At 33.7% G+C, this 24168-nt stretch overlaps 1 protein-coding gene across 2 annotated transcripts; it reads right to left on the bottom strand.

The window, feature by feature from the left end:
• Positions 1-15618: 15618 nt before the first annotated feature.
• LOC123527081 (uncharacterized) lies at positions 15619-22815 on the bottom strand. Of its 2 annotated transcripts, none has more exons than XM_045306349.2 (6): positions 22246-22815; positions 19030-21230; positions 18440-18622; positions 18043-18150; positions 17466-17552; positions 15619-16990 (listed from the first exon to the last, which is right to left on the bottom strand). In XM_045306349.2, exons 1-6 carry the CDS (start codon positions 22628-22630, stop codon positions 16667-16669), a joined length of 3288 nt encoding a protein of 1095 aa, XP_045162284.2. In that variant the 5' UTR covers positions 22631-22815; the 3' UTR covers positions 15619-16666. The 2 variants fall into 2 exon arrangements, 1 of the variants encoding a protein (XP_045162284.2); XR_006681628.2 differs by having other exon boundaries at positions 16851-16990; positions 18035-18150.
• Between the last annotated feature and the right edge of the window lie 1353 nt (positions 22816-24168).

Here is a 24168-nt window from a genome sequence, read left to right as displayed (position 1 = left end):
GTCGCAACTGGGACACCTTTCAAAAATATTATGCAGTTATGATCTGATTTCCGTCATCATCTTTATTTTTGTAGCTTATTTACAATAACCATAAACGGTCATATTCAACATTCATTATAGAACACACGTGCAAGACTAACGTTTGAGTAAGTTGTCCTCTAATAATTGCCGGGATCAAATGCTGTTATCTAGTACATGCTTTAAAAAAGCGAAACTAAATTTTGCCGTAGGAAATAGGAGGAGCAGTTCAAAGTTATACCTAAGTTACAGAAAATACTTCAAGATACAATATCTGTTCCCAAACATTACTGAAATGTCAGAAAAAGCAATGTCAAAAAAGTTACATGTCTATTGTTTTAGTCTTAAAGTTTCACATCTCTCCAAAGTCATCATTTGCTTAAGACGGATAATCTTGAGCTGTAATACCAACATTTTCTCAACCAAGACTTTTGTGGCGGCTATCAAGCGCGTAATCTAATGATGGCAACTACGTTTCCCCCCGGATAATTCCTGTGAACGGTGGCATGTTTATAATGGCAGTAATAAACGTAATAAAGATTTTCTTCATAACGATTCGATATTCCATAAATCTTGTTGTCGGTCTAGTCTTTATGAATACATATTTTCAGTACGGACAATGTAAGATAATACAAGTTTGATGGTAAAATTATTGCACGCGTTTTCGCAGCTTCACTTCATTGCCATATAACTACTGTCGTGGCAAGATTTGTTTCGGTACAACATCTTCAAATTGACTTAGTAAACTAAAATAAATAAATCATGTATCATTTTTTTTTGAAGAAAAAAAAAACTCCAAATATTCATTTTAAGAATGTGTATGGTAGGATATCATTCCAATAGTACAAAAATGTACGTAATATACAAGATTGCAAAATTGGCAGCTTTAGTTTTTCTTAAAGAGAACCAGACGTGCAATGGGACTAAGCTTGAAATGAGGAGGTATATGACTACAATAAATCACTATCACATTTACTAAATGGCTATTTCAAAATATATTTTGAACACATTTATCTCCCAAAGATAATTTCGATATATGGTTGAAGCGTGTCCTGAACAAAAGAGCCTATAAAGTTATAAACGTCATTTTCCCACAACATGTATTTCATAGAAAGTGCTTTCAGACAATGCAATGGACGAATTTCAACTAAATCTAAATTTGTCCGTTACGCGTGCCAAATGCTTCTACCAACTTTCTGCAATATAATTCTAATTATCTTATTAATCAGGAATGTGTTTCTGGAATTGTAAGGTCAAACAGTACACCAGTCTGGTTGTGGTTGATACAAAATTGCTTTGAACTATAATTATGAGATCCTCAATGGTTCTTTTGTAGTTTCAAACCATATACAACTGAAGAGTTTGATTTAATCCTATCATTAAAGCATTATATAAACAAGAAATATCTTTAAAAAAGATGTTCAGCGAATTGTAATAAGGAAAGACGTTTATGAAAGTTTCATTTAACATTCATCTTTCATCTAACATTTTTCAAATTGCAAAACTAAACACCGCACTTTAACAATTTAAATGGTTCTCTTTTAATTTTTTTCACGAAGGTTTCGTAGGGTTGCAATTTTGTTTCGTTTATCCTTAGACGAATAATTACAGCAGTAGTTTGATGAAGATTCACCAAGCGGTTCATGAGAAGAGGTCATTAAAAGTGTTTATATTTTTAGCTAAATTGGTCTCTATCCCCATTTGTAACAAAATAGCAGGAGACCTTACGATATTGTTACACACCAAGTTTTATAAAAATCCATTACATTTTAGGGGTTAATGCGAAGAAAGGCATATCTACTTTTAGCTATAGTGGTCCCTAATAGGGCCCAACTTCCTATATAAATAAATTTGGAAGAGGACCTTATGATGATGCTCCAGACCAACTATGACAAAGATCCATCAAGCTGTTCATGAGACGCTGTCTAAATGCATTTCTAGTTTTAGCTCTAGCAGCCCCTAAAAGAGGTTTAATATCCCAACTGAACAAAGTTGGCTGTGGGCCTAATAAAGATGCTACAAATCAAGTTTGATGAGAATACATGAGAAAAATCAATTAAAGGATTTTTTATTTTTAGCTTTAGCGGCCCCTAAAATAGGCCAACTGATCTCGCTTTAACAAATGCATATCCGCTATTCATGAATCTTTAAACAATGACGTCACACCTATAAAAATGTAAAGGTCAAGGGACACATAATTGTAATTATTTCAATATTTCTGTTCATAAGCAAAGTTTGACCGTAGTCATATCTCGTAGATAAACTGTATGCAGCGTACCTTCATTTCAATGTAATGAGATTCAGTCATTATATTGCACATACATTATAAAACAGATTTCAACTGAGTTCAATATTTGCATACCATACTAAAGAAAAATATTCATATATAATAAATCAGTTAAATAATTTATAACAAATATATCAAAGCAAACAAGTACTCATTTTAATATGTAATCTGAATAAGTCACAAAAGCAAGAAACCTTTTCATATACAGACGACAACTGGAAAATCTTTTTAACATCACTTATCTACATAGAAGACTCTTATCACACCCTTATTCATGTGATACGCAGACCGTAATCAGCTCTTTCTTTAATTTGATATATGTTGGTATTTGAACAGGTTTTTATCATATTTATTAAACTTACTTATCATTTTGAAATATACCAATATTCTTGCTAAATATACTGAGAGAAAGTTAGCTTTAAAACTGTGAACAGCGTCGTTTAGGATAAACGCTTTGTCTACATTTCACTCAGCGTAGCACAATCAGCAGAGTGAAACAAATTGACACTCTCGTCCAGTCAGGCAGAGTGTTGCATAAATCTTTCATTTTGATAAATTATCTATAATGCGTTATCAATTAGTTTGATTTGCAAACTGAAGTCACGTGGCATGGGTCGGTCTAAGTCACGAATTCGTTCTTATAACGGCATTCGCCGAAAAACACCAAGAAAATTCAGTTAAGTGTAAGTGGAAATTCTTACTGACTCAAACAGACAGAGTATCCTGAATAGAAATATTTGTACTATGTACAATAGTTTGAGTGAATGAGTTCAGAATTTGACACGAGTTAAGAGGTCACGACATAAGATGCAGTGGTACCATGCGACTTGAGAAGGATAATATTGCTGGACCTTCGAATCGTCAACGCATTGAAATTAAACAGAAATTTAAAGTGAAAAATTCACCGAACATATTCTTTTTTGATTGAGTAAAAATCATTACATAAGTTTCCCAATAGTTCGATTTTGTATATGAGAAAAACCAAAAAAAGTTACCTAGACACGTACTATATCTACCTTAAAAGAACACAACAATCTAAAAAGTTTGAGCGAAGTTCTGAAATAATCAGTTCAGGACCTAAGGTAACTAGGTAATACGTCAAAACTAATACAATAGTAGCAGAAAGGTTTTCTAAATGTAGCTATTCTTTATTTACAATATCTGAAGTGGACGACTTTACAGGTAATAATTGTCTTTTGTTTCTGGATCTTTAAATAGAAATCGTATTGCAAACAAATATGTTAAAACATGTCTACGCATTAATACGAGTGTATACGGTATCTCTAAGACTTGGACATGTTATCTTTTTTCTGCAGGAAAGGATGAACGCTTATATCCGGTGTAAGCCACAAAGATTTTGTGACATTCAGTACAACTTAATATTTACATTAGTTTCTCAGACAACAATGATTTTCCCCTATGAAATGTACAGTGAAAAATGCAGAATTAAAATCTTAGTGAAAAAATCCGTTTTCCAGATTTAAGAACATTTCCCTGCCAGCAATTTATTTCTTTAGGATGACATTTAGTATCTACAGTATTACGACACAACTGAAGCCTTTGATACAACAGAAGGAATAAACAAAGACAAAATTCGGTATAAAAAGGCAAGACCACATCCTACGACAGCGTATATACGGATGTTTATATAGAAAAGTAGACAAAGTAGACATGAAGGAAAGAAACGAAGGAACACAGTTTGGTACTACCTTGGAACCGGTCAGTTGGTGGTATGTTTTCAAACTACATTGTAATCTATCTAATTTATCATGATCATTTCTTCCTTTTTAAACACTCAAGACTTTCTCTATGAGGCGCAGCTTTGGACAACTAAAGGAAAATTTACGAAAACGAACTTAATGACGATCATGGTTAGATTCAACCAAAAAGCTTATAAATTTCATTTAAAAAAAATAATAGTAGCAAGTAACCTTAACCCAGTACAACTACATCTAAATTCTTCACTAGCCTTTTCAAATGTAAAAGGTAACAGTAGAAAGCAATTAAGCATTTAACAACACTACGCATAAATAATGCTTATTTGATTGTGCATAACTGATTAACTTCTCCAATGTGAAAGATTGTAGTGTCTTACAAATGTTTTTGGATTAAAATTGATCACTTTGCACGTATTGCCAATCGCTTACTTGAAAATCAATTTAAAAAGAGTATTTAAAGTGCCATGCAAAGTGTCTGACTAAATTACCATTCATATAATTGTCATACCCTACATAAAGGACGTCGAACCAGCTTGGCATAAACGGTCAAGGTCATAAGCATTTAGAAGTAATTCTTGAATATTATACACGCCCATAAGCTTCAAATGTTTTTTCTGTCTCGTACATAATTGTGATACCGACAATATGCTGTTAAATATATTGTATCTTCTATGAACTAGGACGGAAAATTCTGTAATAATAATATCAATTTGTTTGTAACAAGTTAGTGCTAAGTGACGTGGTAATTATTGTCAGTAAGTAAAGGTTTTGCAAGGTTATTACGTATTCCTGGGTGCAGAAAGCTTTTCAATATTATACGTTTATCATATGTCGATGTAGGTTGATAAACTTTTCAAGGATGGCTTACGAATTAGAGATGTTGTTTGTAAAAGTGCCGAAAGAAAAAAGTCAAGAAGTGATGCCAAACCGGGTGTTATTATTGCAAAAATTAAATCGAATGAAGATAAGCGTAAAATCATGTTTGAGAAAAAGTCATTGAAGAATAACAGCCAATATTCTAGTGTATAATCATATTCAGCATGATTAGGCTCAGGCAGATCGAATGTTGGCTAACAATTTCAGATCTATTCTAAGTGCCATTAAGTCCCACGTGGCTCTAGTGAACGTGGTGATGGCCCACGTGATCGTGATTTCCGGGATGACAACCGTCACTTGATCGAGGGTTTGTGATTCAAGGGGTGACAACCGTCATTCTGGATCTAGGGATCGTTCGCCGAGACGGGATGTGGGTCGTCACACAGACAGGCGTGATACCGGACACGGCGACCCGGACGACGGTTTCACACCTGTTCGTCGTGGTCGTAACTTTAGTAGTGGAGCCGGACGTGGAGCTGCAGGAAGAGGACGCAACAGACGTAACAACGGCGGCGGACGGAACTACGGCAACCATGGTACCGTCGCTAGCTTCACATCGGGTTTTGGAATGTGAAGGGGGGTTGGAATTTTGAAAATAATTCTGATAATTATACTTTACGATCTTCATGTGTTTTAGACAATAATTTTGACGTTTTATGTATTGCTGAATCGCACCTTTTAAACAATGATGTTTTACATTTGCACGGTTACAAATGGTTTGGTTTTAACCGAAAAAAAATACATGTAATAGCTCGAACTTGTTCTGGTGGAGTAGGCTTTTTCATTAAAAGCTCATTATGTAATATGTATGATATTTCTATTGAAGATAATACAGTAGAAGGAATTTTATGGTTGAGAATGTCTCACAAATCTGTTATATTTCCTTGTGTGTGTTATCTTCCACAACAAAGCTCTTCTAGATATTTTGATATTAGTACGTTTTATGACACGTTATTGTCTAATGTGTATTTATTGCAATCTATTGGTCAGATTTTTATATGCGGAGACTTTAATAGTCGAATAGGCAACTTAGACGATCATATATCTGGTATTGATGTTATTCCAGATAGGGATATCATAGATTTTAATATAAATGCTTATGGTGAGATTTTTATTGATTTTTTAATAAATGTTAATATGTGTGTCTTAAATGGACGAAATATGGTCAACAATGATTTTACATCTGTGTCCACAAAGGGAGCATCAGTCGTGAACTATTGTATTGTACCACACGATAGCATTGATAATTTTGTAGATTTTTCTGTATCATTGACCTCAGATGTTATTAATAGATGTGATAATATTGCAGGACTTGCTGCGACATCTATACCTGATCATTCACTATTGTCTTGGAATTTGTTATGTTATAGTTCAAACCATACATCTACCAACCAAAGAACTACTGATTCAGGTTCTTTTGTCAAATTTGATAGAGATTGTTTTAACAGTTCTTTTTTGAACAGCAATGAAATTTTATTTGATGTTAATAGAACAATAAATACTTTAGAACAAGGTTTTAGAACCCAACAGGATATTGATCAAGCATATAATAGTTGGTGTGCTATTCTGAAATCAGCTATGTATACTAATATACCACACAAGACTATATTAATTGGATCTGAGTTTTGTTCAAGAAAACGTAGACCAGGTAAACCCGGGTGGAATGAACAGTTGACAACATTGTGGGATAACTTGTCACAAGCTGAAAAGCGTTGGCTTCATTGTAATAGTAGAAGTGATAAAGTGTATTTTAAATCAGAGTTTGTTAAAATTCGCAAACAATTTGATACTGAGGTACAAAAGGCAAAGCGTCGTCATTGATATAACCTATAAAAGGATTTGTTGGACGAATGCAATGTTGACAAATCTCGGTTTTGGAAGTAGATTGGCAAAATTGGTATTGGTCAAACTAAAAAAAGAATATTCCAAACGAGGTTATATTAGATGACGGCTAATCCCAACTAAGATTGTAAGAGAGATTATAGTTTTACCAATACAGACGATGCTAGCCTTAGTTATAATAACGATATATCTGTTTTTGAAGTAAAGAATGTTCTGCTTATAAATTGTATTGTTCCATTTTAAACGAGAGATTAAGAAAATGGGCCGAAGATAACAATATAATTGTTGATGAACAAAACGGGTTTCGAAGAAAGAGAAGTACCATCAATCATATTTCTACACTAACAAGCATTATTGATACTAGGACAAAGAAAAAGCAATCTACATTTTGTAGTTTTATAGATTTTAAGAAAGCCTATGATTATATTAATCGTGATATGTTTTGGAAGAAAATGTTTAATGTTGGTGTTCAGGGAAAAATATTAACGGCTGTAAATCTTGTATACATCTGTATCATCATCTGTTAGAATTAATATGTTACATACAGAGTGGTTCCCTGTTAAGCCAGGTTTACGACAGGGGTGTATCTTATCACCTTTATTATTCAACATGTTCATAAATGATCTGGCATTATATTTGAAATTACTTGATATAAGTGTAGAATTTGGAAATGTATAAGTTTGTGTTTTATTGTATGCTGATAATATTGTATTGTTAGCACAAAATGAACAAGATCTACAACTTTTGTTAAATGCACTTAATGACTGGTGTAGTATAAATGATATGTGCATAAATTGTAACAAAAGTAAGATTGTGCACTTTCGCCCTGTATCTGTTTGTAAAACACCGATGCAGTTTACATGTGGTAATGATACATTAATGGTTGTTGATAGATATTTGTATCTTGGTTTGGTTCTTCATGAACATGTAGATTATAATATTACGGCGAAGGTTATAGCTCAGAGTGCAAGCCGTGCACTTGGTCTGCTGATTGCGAAATGTAAATCAATTGGTGGGCTTCCGTTTGATGTTTTTACAAGAATGTACGATAGTTCTGTCTGGCCTACTATTAGTTATGGAGCTGCCATTTGGTGTTACCGTTCTTTCTTGTGCGTTAACGCAGTTCAATATCGTGCGATGAGTTTATTTTTGGGGGTCGGTAGATATACTCCAAATGTTGCAGTCTCGGGTGGTATGGGATGGGTGCCTCCAGATATCCGGCAATGGAAGTCCATTTCTTTGTATTGGTCACGACTATCAACCATGCATGATCATAGAATGAATAAACGTGTTGCACTATGGGCTAAGTCTTTATCATGTAGATCGTGTAAAAATTGGTATTTTATTGTCACCAATATGTTTAATACAAACGGTTTACAGCAATATGTTGATATCGAGTCTGCAATACCGAAACAAACTTTGTTAAATAAAATTGTCAATGTATTATATGAAAAATTTAAGGTAAATTGGTTTCAGTCCTTGAACAGTGTCACGGGTCATTCTGGTCGAGGCAGGAATAAGTTACGTACTTATCGCCTCTTTAAAGACGATTTTAGTACGGAATCTTATTGCCAACTTATTATGTCGCCGTATCATCGTGCTGCATTTGGTAAATTTCGATGTGGTGTCACACCTTTACGTATCGAAACCGGATGTTATGAAGGTCTGGAAGTACTTGACCGGAAATGCCCCTTTTGTGACAATGTTGAAGACGAGAGTCATGCCATGCTTGATTGTTATCTGTATGATGATTTAAGACAGTCATTATTTGATAAAGCTGTAAGTGTAAACTATGACTTTCTTTCTATGTCTAAAATAGATCAGTTAGTATTTCTATTCACAACCCCATTGATGATTAGAAATTGTGCCAAAACCTGCTACAGTATTTTAGGACGACGTCTTTAATATATTTGTAAATAATGCCCTTTTCTCTCTTTTAGCTATGTATTCATTTTATATGCTTTTAAGAAGTTGTTGCTAATCAGTTCATCTACGATCTGATCGGGGTGATATTTGATTTTCTAAACTGTTTCTTAAATGCGCAATAGTGCTTATTTTGAAATTCAGTGTTTTATCCAAATTATTTTAACTTTATTTTACTGATAGATTAGCAACTGCTCCTTAGGTTTAATATGTAATATATATATTTGTATCTGTAATATATATATATGTAATATATAACGTCATTATGAACGATGTTTTTACCTATGAGATATGTGAAATGAGAGAAATATAAAAGTCTCTAATATTTCTAAATCAGAATGGATACATACATATGTTTGACATGTACATATTTCTGTTTTGTGTATTATCGTATTGTATGTAATTGAGACTATAATAAAGAATAAATATAAAATATATGTCCGATTTTTTTTCTAATTTTTCATCTTTTGTTCCTACTGGGATTGATCGACTTTGAACCAGGTTGTGATGATCGTAATCGTATATATTTAAGTAATTACCACTGACTTATTCGACAAAAGAGGATATTTTTATTTGCCTGAAGATGTCTCAATTATAGTAGTATCTGGGTTTTTTTCTATCCGTAGGTCGAAGCCGTAGCTGTCTCCTTACCCTTACATCTCAGACCGCTGACATGTATACACTTTAACATCAATATGTACCAACACATTTACCATTCTTGAAATATATGCTGTCGTACTTTTGTGGGGATTTTAATGTTGTCTTACTATATTTCCCTAAGAATATGTCGATGCAGAGACTTTCGGCCACTTTCAGAAGAATGCAAGTGTCTAGGATCTAGGCTATCCATCTGGCAAAAATAATAATACATTTGTATAATTTATGGGTGAGCATTTAAATCTTCTGAAAAAGTTTTTTTTATCCTTTTGCACATAATTTATTCATTCAAAGTTCATGAATAATGCAATGTGTTTTCAAAGGCAGAATATCAATTGAAATATTTCTACTGCACTTACACTTCATGTTCTACTTTGGAAATTCTTTGATCTTCAAATATTGTGATTTACATAATGTTTTGTTATATTCCTTAGTCGTAAAGCACACACGCATTTGATTCCTGGGAGATGTTAACAACCTTTTCCTTACCTTTACAATGCCTTTCTTATTTAAACCTAGTTATCCATTGAAATTATTTTCAAACAGAGTAGAATACTTTGTTAGTCTTATTGAAAGAATGTTTGTACTGAAGAATATTATTATTTGTTGTTTAAATTACCACTAACAATAAATGGAAAACAGACGAAAGGTTTCTTTAAAGTTTAAGAAATCTTTACAAAAAAGATTCACAAAGGGTGCAGCGTTCATGGTCTACACGGACAGGCCACATGTTCACTCACATAATATTTTCAGTGTCAATATAAGTTTGTCATGCATATCCAAATTGTATGCTTAAAATTAAGTATCAACTTCGACAATTTTAAGTGACTCTTCAATTTTTTATCAGTACTTCTTATTTGTTGGTAGCTTGAAAAAGAGCAACTCACGCTATTCAGCCTGGTTACAGCAACTCGCGTTTTTCAGCCTGGTTACCCTATTTCACGGAGAAAATTAACCTCTCCGTAGAGAACTGTTTTATTCAGAAACGTCAGAGTGCCAAAACAATTTGGTGGTATTATTGCTACTTCAAGATTTCCTAAACAAAAAAGATCTTAATGTAAGCTTAAAAATGAAAGATCAATATCGAAACGTTTCAGCAGTAATTTACGAACGAAACACCTGCTTAAAAGTTTATAGCGATGTTTTTCTACCTCCTCCCTATATAACGTAAGTACCTCCAAAATGGCACATAGCCTAAACAAACAAATAAGCCGTCCTTTAAAAGATGTTTCATTGTAAACAGTAAAAACTGACATTTGACACTGTTATGAAGTCATAAATATTCGTTGGGGACTGAATTTCTTTGATTTCGCGATTATGTTTATCCACAACATTTTAGCCGAAAAACTAAAATATACATCCAGATTATGTTCATAAATAGAAATGAGTGAATTCAATGATGTGATGTCACACAAAACTTAAGCTAAAATCACTAGGTCGAAAAACAAAATATCTGCATATCTTTTATTTGACAAATGGTTGGCGACTTCTTTGATTACAAGTTTATAAAACCTCCTTAGAATTCCATTATACTATGTTTTCCAGTATGAACCGAATCCTAAAATGTTGTTCAACAGTTAGTGCGTGGGTAAAATCGATATATCAAGTTTGTTCCTAAATTTTATCAGTGAAAAAAAAAACAAACCATAATGCTATTCATTCGTGATTTTTTTTAAAAATTCATCACGAATTCGAACTCATACCCATGTTTCATTTAGATCGACTGATAAAAAATAGGCGTATATATTACTTCCTAATTAAATTTGACTAATTTTTTCTGACAATAACTGTTGGATCTACATGTATATGAGGTTGAGATCAAAAATACGTATTTGATACTTGAAATTGTTTCTCGAAGAAGACTATTTGAAAACAGCAGGCCAGACCTGTATTCGCCTGATAATGATCAAAACACAGAGATTCTACCATAAAGTATAAACGAATTTTAGAAAAACAAACGTACAAACAAGATAAAAAAAACAACATCATTACCGTGATAATGTATTAAATAAATGTAATTGGAGTGGTAAAAGGAAAGTTCAACTCTAAAGCTAAGACCAGACCATTAAGCAGAATCAACATGTCTAATTTTCTGATCTTAAGTCTTTTCTTCCCGGAACAAAAACTTATGTGTGTGGGGATTTAGCAATACATCAAATTACTTATATTACATAAGCCAGCTTAACTCTGGAGGCGCGAACAAATGCATTACAATAACAAAGGATTGGGAGATACGACAAAGAAGTCTTCTAATATTTCTGAAACGGTTGTTTTGTTTTGTGAGTGGCGATAGCTGGATATTCCACCATTTTTTCCTGTTTTTGGACAGCAGATTTACATAATTTTTAGGCACAAAAGTGTTTCAATTTGTGTATAACATATGAAAATGTGTCATCGTTACAGGCAGACAAAGAAAACAACAAAAACTGTTCAGTTATACGTCTATCAGTCAATTTCACTAGACAAGTTCTTTCTTCTCTGCGTAAACAATTGTATTGTAAGTGAGAAATGATCTGGCACTATCAGAACCTTGCTTCAATAACTGTGTCTGCATAACAATTATACAAATATATACGTCAAGTTTTTCACCACTACAGTTATTTGAATATTTCACTTAGTTTAATTGAAACTGTGTTGTTGTTTTTTTTAAATTTATTTAGTAGTACAATGAATCTACACAGTTACTTTCAGAACTAGTTCGTTCAGAGAAAGAGTTTATACTTGTAAGTAAATTGTGATTGTATGAAACATACTATCATACATCTAGGCCAATACAATAGACGTCCATTCTTATAATGTAATGATGAATAATACTTCCAGCAAAAACACAGAAAACCATGTTACGATCTAGCATACAGACAGGTTACAAGATGACAAGAGGTAAAACGAATGAGTAAATTCCCACAAACAAAATATATTATCAAATGCAAATGCGTTAGACAATTTCAGAGGGGTAATGCTCATGCTCATACGGATTTACTGAAAATCATAGTTCTTTTTCAAAGTGCTACCAAACCTCGACTAAACATAGCTCTGTACTAACACAACTTTTATATACGCTGCATTAGACATCCTCCATTTTACTGTCATGTCATCGTGCTCTTTAATTATGAACAGTATTCATTTACTAGAAGAAGCTATCTGCATAGCTTGTGGAAGTTCAACCGTCACTGTACTTCCATTTTTTCCGTGCCTTTATTGGTGCCAATGGGAGCACCTGAAGTTTTCCTCCACAAATAAAGGAAAAGTATTGTGTCGTTTTAACGCAAACAAAATGAGTAAAATATGCACGAGTTCAATAACGGAGATACTGAACGACTCCAGGAGCGAAATATTAATTCGCCAAAGAACGAGTGCTTACTTGGATGTATAGGAAATAATCTTTCTATTACATATGCATTTACACATATTGATGTTGCGTATTAACTCTACTCTAAAATACACGTTAACATTTTGTCACAAAAGACGTCATTGTAACGATATGAAATTTACACGTCAATATGGAACAATACTGACATTTCATATTCTATAGCGGCTTAATAGAATTTAAATTTTTGTTATATTATCTTCTTTGATAATGGTATTTCAATTATAACTTTCAGCATGCTAGGTATACATTATATTGACTGCCTTTTTCTTCAAAAGGAAATACCGGTGACAGCTTAAAGCCCTGCTCCGCGGCTGTTCAAATTCTTTTGTGTGTATGCAACCAATAATTACAATAGGTAACAGTTAACGGGCCACACTTCAGCACGCAAAACCACAGGTATTTTATAAAGAATTTTATATAAAACAGACTCTATTTTGACAGGCGTCACTGTTCATTGTCAGGATTTTCATGCTTTTTCAGTGACAATTTAAGGTTAAAAGGTAGGACCGAAGCAGGTCTTTAACAGTAGTACCTTTTACAACTCTTAAGTTTCTCAAGTATTTTTTATTTCAACTTATTGTTCCATAGTGAAGAAACCTTTTTTTTTGTACAGGGTTTAACGCCGTTTCTTCAACAGTATTTCAGTTATGTAACGGCTGACAGTTAACTTTACCTGCGTTTCTGGATTTTGTAGTAGCATTTACCTGTTCTTCGTAAGTTACTGTTAACATTTCAACATGGATCAAATGTGGAGGGCGATTAATTTCAGACACACTGTCTTTTACCAAATCGTCTCAGAGAACATACGCCCGGGCATTGAACTCAAGACCATTTTGAGCTATATTTATGCATAAAAGCTATTCATTTTTATATTTACCACATTTTTAGTGCAGGTTTGGAATACAGGCAAATCGCAGTATTGTACAATGTCTATAAAGAACATATAGTAACAATAACTGTGGTGTTAGGCTACATGTCAGGTTTTTTAATAAAGAAACTGGAGTATTTATGTGGCATCTTATCGCTTAAGTGACTCACCCAAGTGAAGAATACTTTTCACAGTAACGATTTATGTGTATCAAACATTCAGTCATACGAGCACACTTGCTTCATCCTTTTTTTTTCTTATGAGAACGAAACTACAGACATCATTGGCAGAAAAAGACCGTCATTTGATAATAAAAACATCATTACACGTGTAGTAATGCTGTTATTAATTTAACAAATGTCGAAAGTATATAACGAACATGTCAACGTTAGTGTTATGCCGCTAATAGGGTACTAAACTGTCAGACGTATACAGACAGCGTGAACTGATGATCCCTGAATATTGCAGACACATTGATATAGTATAAGAAACAACGTTGTTTTTAGTGTGCGTTTTCCGTTAATTGCAATAAAGAGAAGAAGACGATATTTCTTTTCTGTTGCTTTTTTCTCTTACACACTTTTCTAAATTTTCAAACTTTATATCTGTAATGATCTGAATATTTCTTTTTTTGAAATTTAAGATTGAATTTTGTGTATCCGTATTGGCCGTAAGGAGGTAGTATATCTTATTACTAGGGTAAATTCAAATTAGCAGAACCGTAGCAATTTATTGTATTTCATATAATTTAATATTTTAGCTGCTACAATCTCAAGTTGGTTTATCTTTGTCCCTTCCCGTATATTTTTATGGAGGTTTGAAGTATATGACCATTCAAAGGTATGTTATACTGAAAGAAGAAAGAAAATACGGATATTTAACACTTTTCAGTGTATTTCGGTTTCATAGTTATCCGTTCAAGTCTGAAGTCTGGGTAGTTGATTACGGGGTAACGCATTTTCTATCGTTTTTAAACAATTATGTATCATAACATGGTTTTCGACAGCCTCAGTGCCATTCTGTTAATGACCAACATGGGGTATTAGCAGGTACCAAACACCCTATTTATCTGAAAGTTTAAAGTAACTATGGCAACATAGATGTTTAAAATATCTTATATCTTGCTTTTTATCGAAACGTCTTAGAAAAATAATACATAAGATTATCTTTCTCGTTTAATGTACCTTCAAATCATTTTATTTCTAAAGTAAGTAATGTGTTCATGTTATTTGTATTTATTTAAACAAATTTTAAAGCTTAAAATGCTTACAGCAGTACCCCTCGTCTGACATTTTTATAGAAAAATAATTATGCTTGCAATTAATATTCTCATGGATAGAGTTGAAATACAGATAAAAGCTGAAGTTGTGTTCCTTATATAGACCAGTATCAACGCTACATATAGATATATAGGTTACGGGATTCGTTTCCATAGTAACATTCATTTAATTCAAGAAATCACTATTTTCTACTGAAATTTGAACAATTTTAGAGCATAGTTTTAGTATACAAGTACAAATTTATCAACGGAAACGGAAAAATAGGTATTACAAATCAAACTCGCCAATTATTTGGAAATGGCCTTAATAAGTAACCCAACTATATTCCCAATAACATCAGTTACCGCCATCTATTTTCCTACATTCCGCATAACATTTCAATATAACTGCATAAAAGCCGCAAAACATTGATCATTAATCAGAGCGAAAGACTCATAAAATATTTCGTCAAATAACGGCTGTTTAAAATTGTCCAAAAAGAAAAATATTGCCCATAATTACATACCTTTAGGATAATAAAAGCCATCAATTTTCCACGATAACTGAACGTAACGTCTTGACGTCGATGACGTCATATTAAGGCCACACCAAATTGAAAAGTTGTTCATCGGATTTTTTTTCAAAAAAATTGGAGCGGCGAGCGAAAAAATAATTTAAATATTTTTTTTGTATTCTGAACAAAACACGAGCGAGCGAAGAGCGAAGAAATATATATATGGAATACTGGTAAATTCTAACTACAAACCTAAGACAAACAATAATCAAAATAAAAGAAAAACTGAAAAGTTAATACATGTACTTCACAGTATTACAAAATGATTACAACATATGACTAGAATAATTCAGGGGACTTATTTAAAATACAATGACACAACCTTAAACATACAGACTTGTAACTTTAAAATAATTTGACTAGCATATAAGTAAATGTAAAATACAATGGCACAACCTTAAACAAATGTATGGGCTATAATACTTTCATCTAATGATAAAACATACAAGATTTGTCTGTTGACAGAATGCTTAAAGAATTGATGGAAGTATGGGGTCAAAATATAACCAATGTTCAGACAAAAAAAACAATTCTTGCACTATATCACAGTGTGTGACCATGATGGTAAGCAAGTGTTAAAAGTTTTAAAGCTATATATATCAAACAGTTTAGACAAAATATGGAATGGTATGTAAAGTATATTCTACGTTATGGGCTTTGTCGTAGTTAGGTAGTTTTGTCTACATATGTAGAAAATTATGGTCAACAAGTCTTAAAAGTTTCAAAGCCATATGACAAATATGTAAGGCAAAGTATGGACTGGTATGAAAAAATCAACTGATTTCTAAGTACAAATAGGGGCATAATTCAGCCAAATTAATTGAAAGAGTTATATACTCTTGCCTACCAATTGACATTGTTATAATAAACAAGTGACCAAAGTTTCAAAGCCATATGTCAAACACTTAATATGATCTGGTACAAAACCAAAACTTGTAAGTTAAAAGGGGCCATAACTCAGGCAAAACCTTTGATGGACTATGAACTCTTGTCTTAAACTGGACATGGTGATTGTACACAAGTGTTGACAGTTATAAAGCTGCATCTCAAAAGGTTTTGTCAAAATGTGGACTGGTATGAAAAACTTAACCAAGGTGTGACAATGACGACATGGTGAGTAGGATAGCTCAACTTATTCTTCCAAAACACTCTTGAATGTTATTTCCTTTATATAGTTCGACAGTTTATTTCCGTATTTTGTTTATGAATTTTTGTCCCAATGTTTTCACATCTTTGCCGGCAGTACGAAAAAGGTGGCAATATAGTTCGACAGTTTATTTCCGTTTTTTTATGAATTTTTGTCCCCATGTTTTCGCATCTTTGCCTGCAGTACGACAAGGGTGGCATAACGGCCTAACTTTACTGTACTTTGTATAGAGGTCCTGAATATATGGTTCATTGTCGTCCATGATATTATCCGGGCTTCCGCAGTAGCAACAAACTGCCACTGTCCATCTACTGCAATTTGGGCTGTAATAGGATATTGAGATGTCTGAATTACAATTTATGGTCCTCTGCATGAAAAGTCCACAGTTTTCCTCTAGCTGGTCCCCACAGATGTATAACCGATCCTCTTTCACTCTATGCAGATAAGCATCCTATAAAAATGATATCATTTGCATAAATATTGATAAATTAATTGTTTCTTTATGACAGGCAACATAACAATTAAGGACAGAGGGAGTTAATGAAGTCCAATCTTTCAACACCCCTTCTCATAAGGCATCACAAACTTACATACAGTCAAACCTGTGATAGAGACCACATTCAAATAAAAGTCACTACTAGAAAAACTACTGATTAGGCTACCATTTATCCTTCTTGTTTAAACAAACTTGTGAAAAATTACCTGTGTTGAGAGATCACCTGTCAACAAATACCACAAAGGTGGTCTTTAAAGTTAGGTTTTAGGTTTTACTGTGTATCTATTTGCAGGTTGATAATGCATGTTCAAGAAATCAACAATTTTCCATTAAAAGCATACGACAAAATACTTTCACATGGTAGACGCTAAATATGTATGTTATACAAGGAAAACTTTTAATATTGTATCTTCAGGAATAAACATAATACCTGAGCTCTCTCTGTCCTGGAGCTGCTGTACACCAGTCTAGGCTTGTTACATTCACCACATTTGATCACATCTCTCACCTTTTGGGCCTAAATTGAAATAATGATAAATCATTTGTGCTACAAATTAAACTTAATTAATTTTTCAAGTGTTTTAATATCATTTTGATAAAACTGCACCATCTATTGTTTAATGATAAAAGTATTTTTTGTAAATGAGATTATTATTATAAAAAGCTACATGCAACTATAAACCATAGAAAAAAAAACTTTTTTTGGAACATCTAATTAACTTGCTTTCAAAAAGTAAAACTGTTTATTCACTTCATCACTAAAGATTTATAGAAGCTTAGCACATAAATTAACTGGAAGTGACAGCAGCATAACATCATTTATCCAAAATGCCAATACTTATGAATGTCATGTAACAAAAATTCAAGCACACAGGTCTATCTTTTTGGCAGAATTTCCTTCGGATACACTATATATTTCATAATAAAATTTTACATCATGGAAAAACAGTCGTTTTAAAGAGCTTTCATTTATAGAGTTTCAAAACTAAAAGTACTGACTTTAATACCTTCAAAATGTCTCTGTTTTTCTTGTCTTCCTCAATCAAGTCATCCTCAAAATCTCCATGTTTAGCCGAGGGACGATATTTGTCCAAAGTTTGACTCTTTCCATACACCTTAAATAAATCATTGTTATGGGAATAACTTAGCATAATTTAGTTCATTTAAAACGGCACAAAACTTAAGTTAAATCCCCTTTTCATTTCATTTAGCATAGCAAAGGACATACTACTTCATACATATTGTAGTCTGTTTTACCATCTAAGAACTTTCATCTCCAACAGTTACAGAGGTTTTACTAGCACCCTCTTTATAAGTGAGGCATGTAAATGTCAAATTTCCAACATTTTAAATGGTTTGCAAAAATGTACACGAAAAACTGAAAATAACAAGTTACTGACATACCTCTTCGAATGGAAGATAATGTTCTCCACTCACATCTGGTGTAGGTTCTGGAAGGAAGGACAACCTGTTGTAAACTTCCTCCTCACGGATTGGATTAAAAGTACAGTAGGCGCAGCTTGTACTCTTGCACTTCATAACTTGAAAGCTGTAGTGACCCGACACAGAGTGTGATTTGAGAAACTCCTGAAAATTTTATGAAATTAACAATAACGACTTTCGTGAAATTTGCATTCAATGCTGTTTTCAACATTATCTCAGTTGTTATATGGAAACTAATAACTTTTCAGTGTTTCTAGATTCTTTACCATTCTCTGTAAATAACTAAAACCTTACAAGATTTACTAATATTCAAGCAAGTAACCGAGGACAAAACATTCACACCACATCAGGACTAAAGTCAGAACATCAGTTTGGCTCTTCCATTAAAACTATATTGAATGTTCTTAATTGCCGAACAAGAATTTAGATAGGTAGATTGTAATTAAAGATGTTGTTCATTATATATCAAATATTTCTATGTTTCGGTGATAAACTCCTTAATAATAAAAAAACATATAAAAAAAAAGAGAATGATGCAAATCATTTATTACCTGAAGTGGGATACAAGTCTTGAAGTCTTTACTCTTACTGCTAGAATCAAATGAAGCACCAGGAGAAGATGTGACAAGTTTCAAAAAATCCAGATCAGACTCGATGTCCTCATCAGAAGCTGCAGCACACACCTTTAGACTAGTACCTTTAAGTTTCATTCTAGAGAAACGGTCACTGACTGTTTTAATGACCGGACCAATGCTCCCTTTGAAAGCCTCTTTAAATCCTGGTTTAATATCCGCAAGATTTCTGAGAGCACCAAGCGATGACTTTCCTTTTAACGATTTTTCAGACTGTTCATTCATTTCCTCTCGGCATAGTGAGACATGTTGTAAAGCTAAATTAAGTATACTCATGCAGCGTTCCGCAGGGTTCATCCAACTGTGGTTAGGGGCTGTACGTAGTGCAATTAAAAAGTCTAAATCAAGAGCAAGAAACATGGCTAAGAGTGATACTTTGACCGACTCATATGTCAAGCGGTGATCTGGCCCACCATCAGTGAAAATACATAGTATTGGTCTATCTAAGTCTACTTCATTCAGCGAGTGATTTTCCCTGAAAATATGAACTAACTCTGTACAATGTCTGAATGGAGTTGATGCCTGAAATACTTTATCTTTGCATGTAACATAAACATTTCCTTGAAAGAAACTGTCGTCAGCACAATCAGGGATGTCTGTTACAAGAGCAACTGATGGAACGATTCCTGCAACATGAAAATCATGATCAGCAGCCACAAGTTTTGGACCGGTACTGGGTGTCATGACCTTGTTGTGACCCCTTACTCCAGTGGAAATTGGTATGCCAGGTTCACCTACAGGCACTATTGATTTATCATCAAGACAAACAAAATGAGTATACTCTTTAAACATTACACAAAAATGTTTGAGGTACTTATAATATGCCGCCACATAATGGGCATCTGGATGAGACACTCTTGCCAGTCTTGTCTGCACACGAAACTTAACATTAAAGCGCGATGTAAATCTCAGGGCAGTTTCAGCAAACTGGTTTGATGGCGTGAATTGTAAACGAAGAGCTTCAGTACTTGGTACAGACGTCCCTTCTGGTAAACGTTTCTTTACCTGTTCCCTAAGGTCCTCTATTGAAATACTCAATGGAAGGTATAACTCTTGTGCTTTCCTTCTTTCGTGAACATGAAGGATCTGTTCCTCGAAATAGTTTCCAACAGCATCATAAAATTCATCGTATTTGGTATCACTGCCATTCATAGATCTCAAGTCTAAAAGTAATTTGGTATCATCACTTCCCATTAATATTTCAGATACACGATCATTTACATGTCTCTGGTGAGAACTTTCAGCGGTTGGTTCACAACCTGTCAAATCAAAATACATGTTACGCAGAACAGACTTGGGACACTTAACATAGTCAATATACCTATTGATGAAGTCTCTGCGCATTTGTCTATTTGAAAACTTTGGTAACTCTTCATTAATGCTGTTCATAACACTGCTGTTTTTCTCTAGCCTTGTTTGGGATGTGTCATAGGGAACTGACCAAATAAAGTTAACTGTTCCTACACTCCCCCCATATGCAACCCTATACAGCATAACAGGTTTTGATAATTTAAGATGCTTTATAAAATCTCTGCGTTTATATCTGTTTGAAGGGGAAAATAAATCTAGGTCTATATATTCATAGTCATCATGCTGTGATAGATATTCATCAAGATCTATGTATTTGTCACCAACTTTCTTACTTGGAGGAACAAAACTGCAAGCAGTTTCATTTTTCTCACAGAAACTTGAAGCTGCAACAGGATCTGCATTGGACTTTGTTTTCAATTCCTTATTTGAATTCAGTCTCGCATTGTACTTGGCCAAAGCAGACGCCAGGCTTTCTATATGCATTTTCAGTACCTTATTCCTACTAGAACTCATTGATGGTAATTGTAGTACATCAGCTAAATCACTGCATATTTCATTCAACTTCTCTGACTTTATAACTGGTGGCCTATGACGTAACTTGGCATACTCATTATAGCCTTGAAACTTGTCAAAAATTTCTGGAACTTGACAACTATTGTCTTTCATTCTCTTATGAGCATGGTCTATATACCACAGAGCATCTGTAAGTTTTTTTAACACCCTTTCACCAGACATCAAACTGTCCCTTGCCCAACCGCATCCAAGCTTTTCTGCCAAGTCAATGAGGTCAGACTGAATCTTCTTAGGACCTGCAATGTATAAAATATGAATTTTTATGTCAAAATAATACCTGCATTAAAATTCACATATTTCATGATATTTTACATTTATGTGACTGATAATTTAAGTCTGCTCAACACTGTAGAGATCTTTAATATCATAAAGTGTGTAAGATAAGATAAGTAAATCTTTGTAGCATAATGGACTATTTTACTTTATATTCAAAACGAGCCTGTCAAAACCCCTCCTACTGCCAATAAACAATGCAGATAAAATCCCCCGTACCTATAGAAACATAACATAAACTACCAAGTAATAACAAACAACCAAGTAATATGCTGTTCCGTGCCAATCAGTAATAAATAAACACTGTTTAATGAAGATGAATAATACCAGGATTCGGGATGTACAACATAATAACTTTTGATTGGTGCTGTCTCCATGAGAGGGATGAAGACTATAAATATCAGATCATGTAGCGGTACTGTATAGAACCTTAATAATAAAACAGGGAGAAAGTGTGTATGCGGCCGGGTAGCTCAGTCGGTAGAGCATCAGAACGGTATTCGTAAGCCCCAGCTTCGAGTCCCGGTCTAGCTGCACATTTATCTAACCCTGTGACATTTTGCGCACAACATGGGACCGTGACTGAATATACTTCGAGATCATGTTTACCTTGTTCTCCATCCCATTAGAAATTCTAAGATGAATTTTATATAGCGGGGGAGAATGTCACGGTATAGGACTTGAATAATAAAACTGGGAGAAAGCAGTAGGCGGCCAGGTAGTTCAGTCAGTAGAGCATCTGAACAGTATTCCAAGGCACATGGGTGGAGTCACAGCCTTGCTGCACATTTTTCTCACCCCGTGTCAATAAAACAGGTCATTACGATAAGCCAAATGAGTAAGGCTATTCTAGACACTCGGTTTAGTCTTTACTGTTCTTTATATGAAAATATTTATTTTAACGATAATTCATCCATTTATTAGAAAGTCAGTGGATGGGGTTTTGTCAAACACTAATATCCAGATACCTCACTTTACCTGTCAACTTTCCATGTGATGACTTTGGTTTTTCTGGCAAACAGAATTTTTCTGACATCATTAAGCTGAATGCATTGGCAGGAAACTTGTCAACATTGTTGTTAGCGTCTTTTTCTTCATCGACAATGAAATCCACGAACCGGTAATTTAAATCAGACAACATCTGACAACTCATAGTTTTGTCTACTAAAATCCCATTGTCGGGTTCGATTTTACTTGGGTTTTCATAGATCATTACAGTTTTTATAGCATTTTCGTCAGAAATGATGTTACCCAGATGTTTGGCTTTAATAAATATGTCACTGAAAGTATCTTCTGTGGTTGTTTGCACGGCAATTTTCCGATCTTTTAACTTTACAATTACAACACGGGGCACAGACGCCATTTTGTCTTTTTGGTATGCCTAAAACCCACGCCGTACCGTCCAAAAAAGGTCGCGCACCACAAAATTTTAACTTCATTTTTTTCTAGGGTGCGGGCGCATGTAAAAAACAAAAAAAAATATTTTTTTTACATTTGAAAAAAAACACGTGCGGCAAATCCGATGAACAACAAATTAATTTGGTGAGGCCTAAGGCAACAACACAAAAAATGTTCACAGTCAATCAAAACGTGACAGAAACACACTGAACAACCAGATACTCTGTTACTGATCTATTTTAAGACAAAGCCGTACTAAGAAAAAAAAAGCTCAGTAATCTACAGAGTATTGTCTTTAAACTTTGTTTTATTTTCGAAACTGAGAATAGAGTATCTCGTTAGTGTAATGTTCGATGAAATTACATACAAGTACGCCAAACGAAATCCAATGTCTAGCGTTTGAAAGACACTTAAAACCTAACGGCACATGCTTTAGTTAATAATCTGAAAGCACGGGCGACGGAATGCTAAATGGATTGTTAAGTCTTTGAGCATGAAGCAATTTAAGAACGTCTTTGATCCTAAGAATGTCATTTCTCCTTAAGATCAAATATAAATTCAAAGATTCATTTACATATCAACATTCTTGTGTTACATACGCCAGTAAACGCTATAGCAAGATGATCTGGAGTCATAAAATGCAACACAAAGCCAAACAGTAGCAGAAGCGATACGACTGAGTCTGCTCGTGAGAGGTACTGAAATGCTAAACATCCCTCGATGATTTCAAAGAACCAGTCCTGATGAAGCTTAGGTTTAATAACATTGTATTCAAAATTTTAAAATAACCACTAGTATATCTTTTTTTCCGCTCAGAACGCCTGGAATCAGAAATAATAAAATTTCATTTTAGTGTGATGTTAAAGAGAATTATACCAAGCTTAGATAAATAAAATATATCTAAACAAGTAGATAAAAAGGGGGAGATACAAATAGCTATAGAAGTGTTACATAATTGTAGCACTGAAAATTCTTTATCTTTTGTGCAAGAATAGCGTTGTACTTTGTGAGTTTGCATTTCAGATTCTCAGTTCTGACTTGCATGCGGAGCGGACAATTAACATCAGACAAAAGTAACACATTTTCATTGATTGTCAAACGTCCTTCAACGGGACAAAAAAGTGTACTTTTATACTTAAATGTGACGTATAAAGAGGTATGTTACTTTGCTCTTATTACCCAAGCCACCGTTTAATTATCAAGTACCACAGAGTTATCAATACAAATAACGTTTATGAGCGGAAACTATTGTCGAATTATCCATCTAAACAAGTTTTAGAATTTGACGTTTAGTTCCAAATGTCACAAGAAATTTACAAAAAAACATTTTTCTACAATTATATCCAATACTACATCTTTTTTATTTTACTTTACTGTAGACCGTTAAATTCACATTTCAAGTTTTTGCCCATTAAACATCTGTTCTTTTATTAGAGAAAACATTAGTTGTCAATTGTATACATGTATCATAGACGTTATTTCACATTACTAAATTCCTTACTA

Source organism: Mercenaria mercenaria, chromosome 12 (assembly GCF_021730395.1).
Source record: "Mercenaria mercenaria strain notata chromosome 12, MADL_Memer_1, whole genome shotgun sequence".
Classification (NCBI taxonomy): Eukaryota; Metazoa; Mollusca; class Bivalvia; order Venerida; family Veneridae; genus Mercenaria; species Mercenaria mercenaria.
Note: the sequence above shows the minus strand (reverse complement) of the source record. Positions and strands in the feature narration are given on the sequence as shown.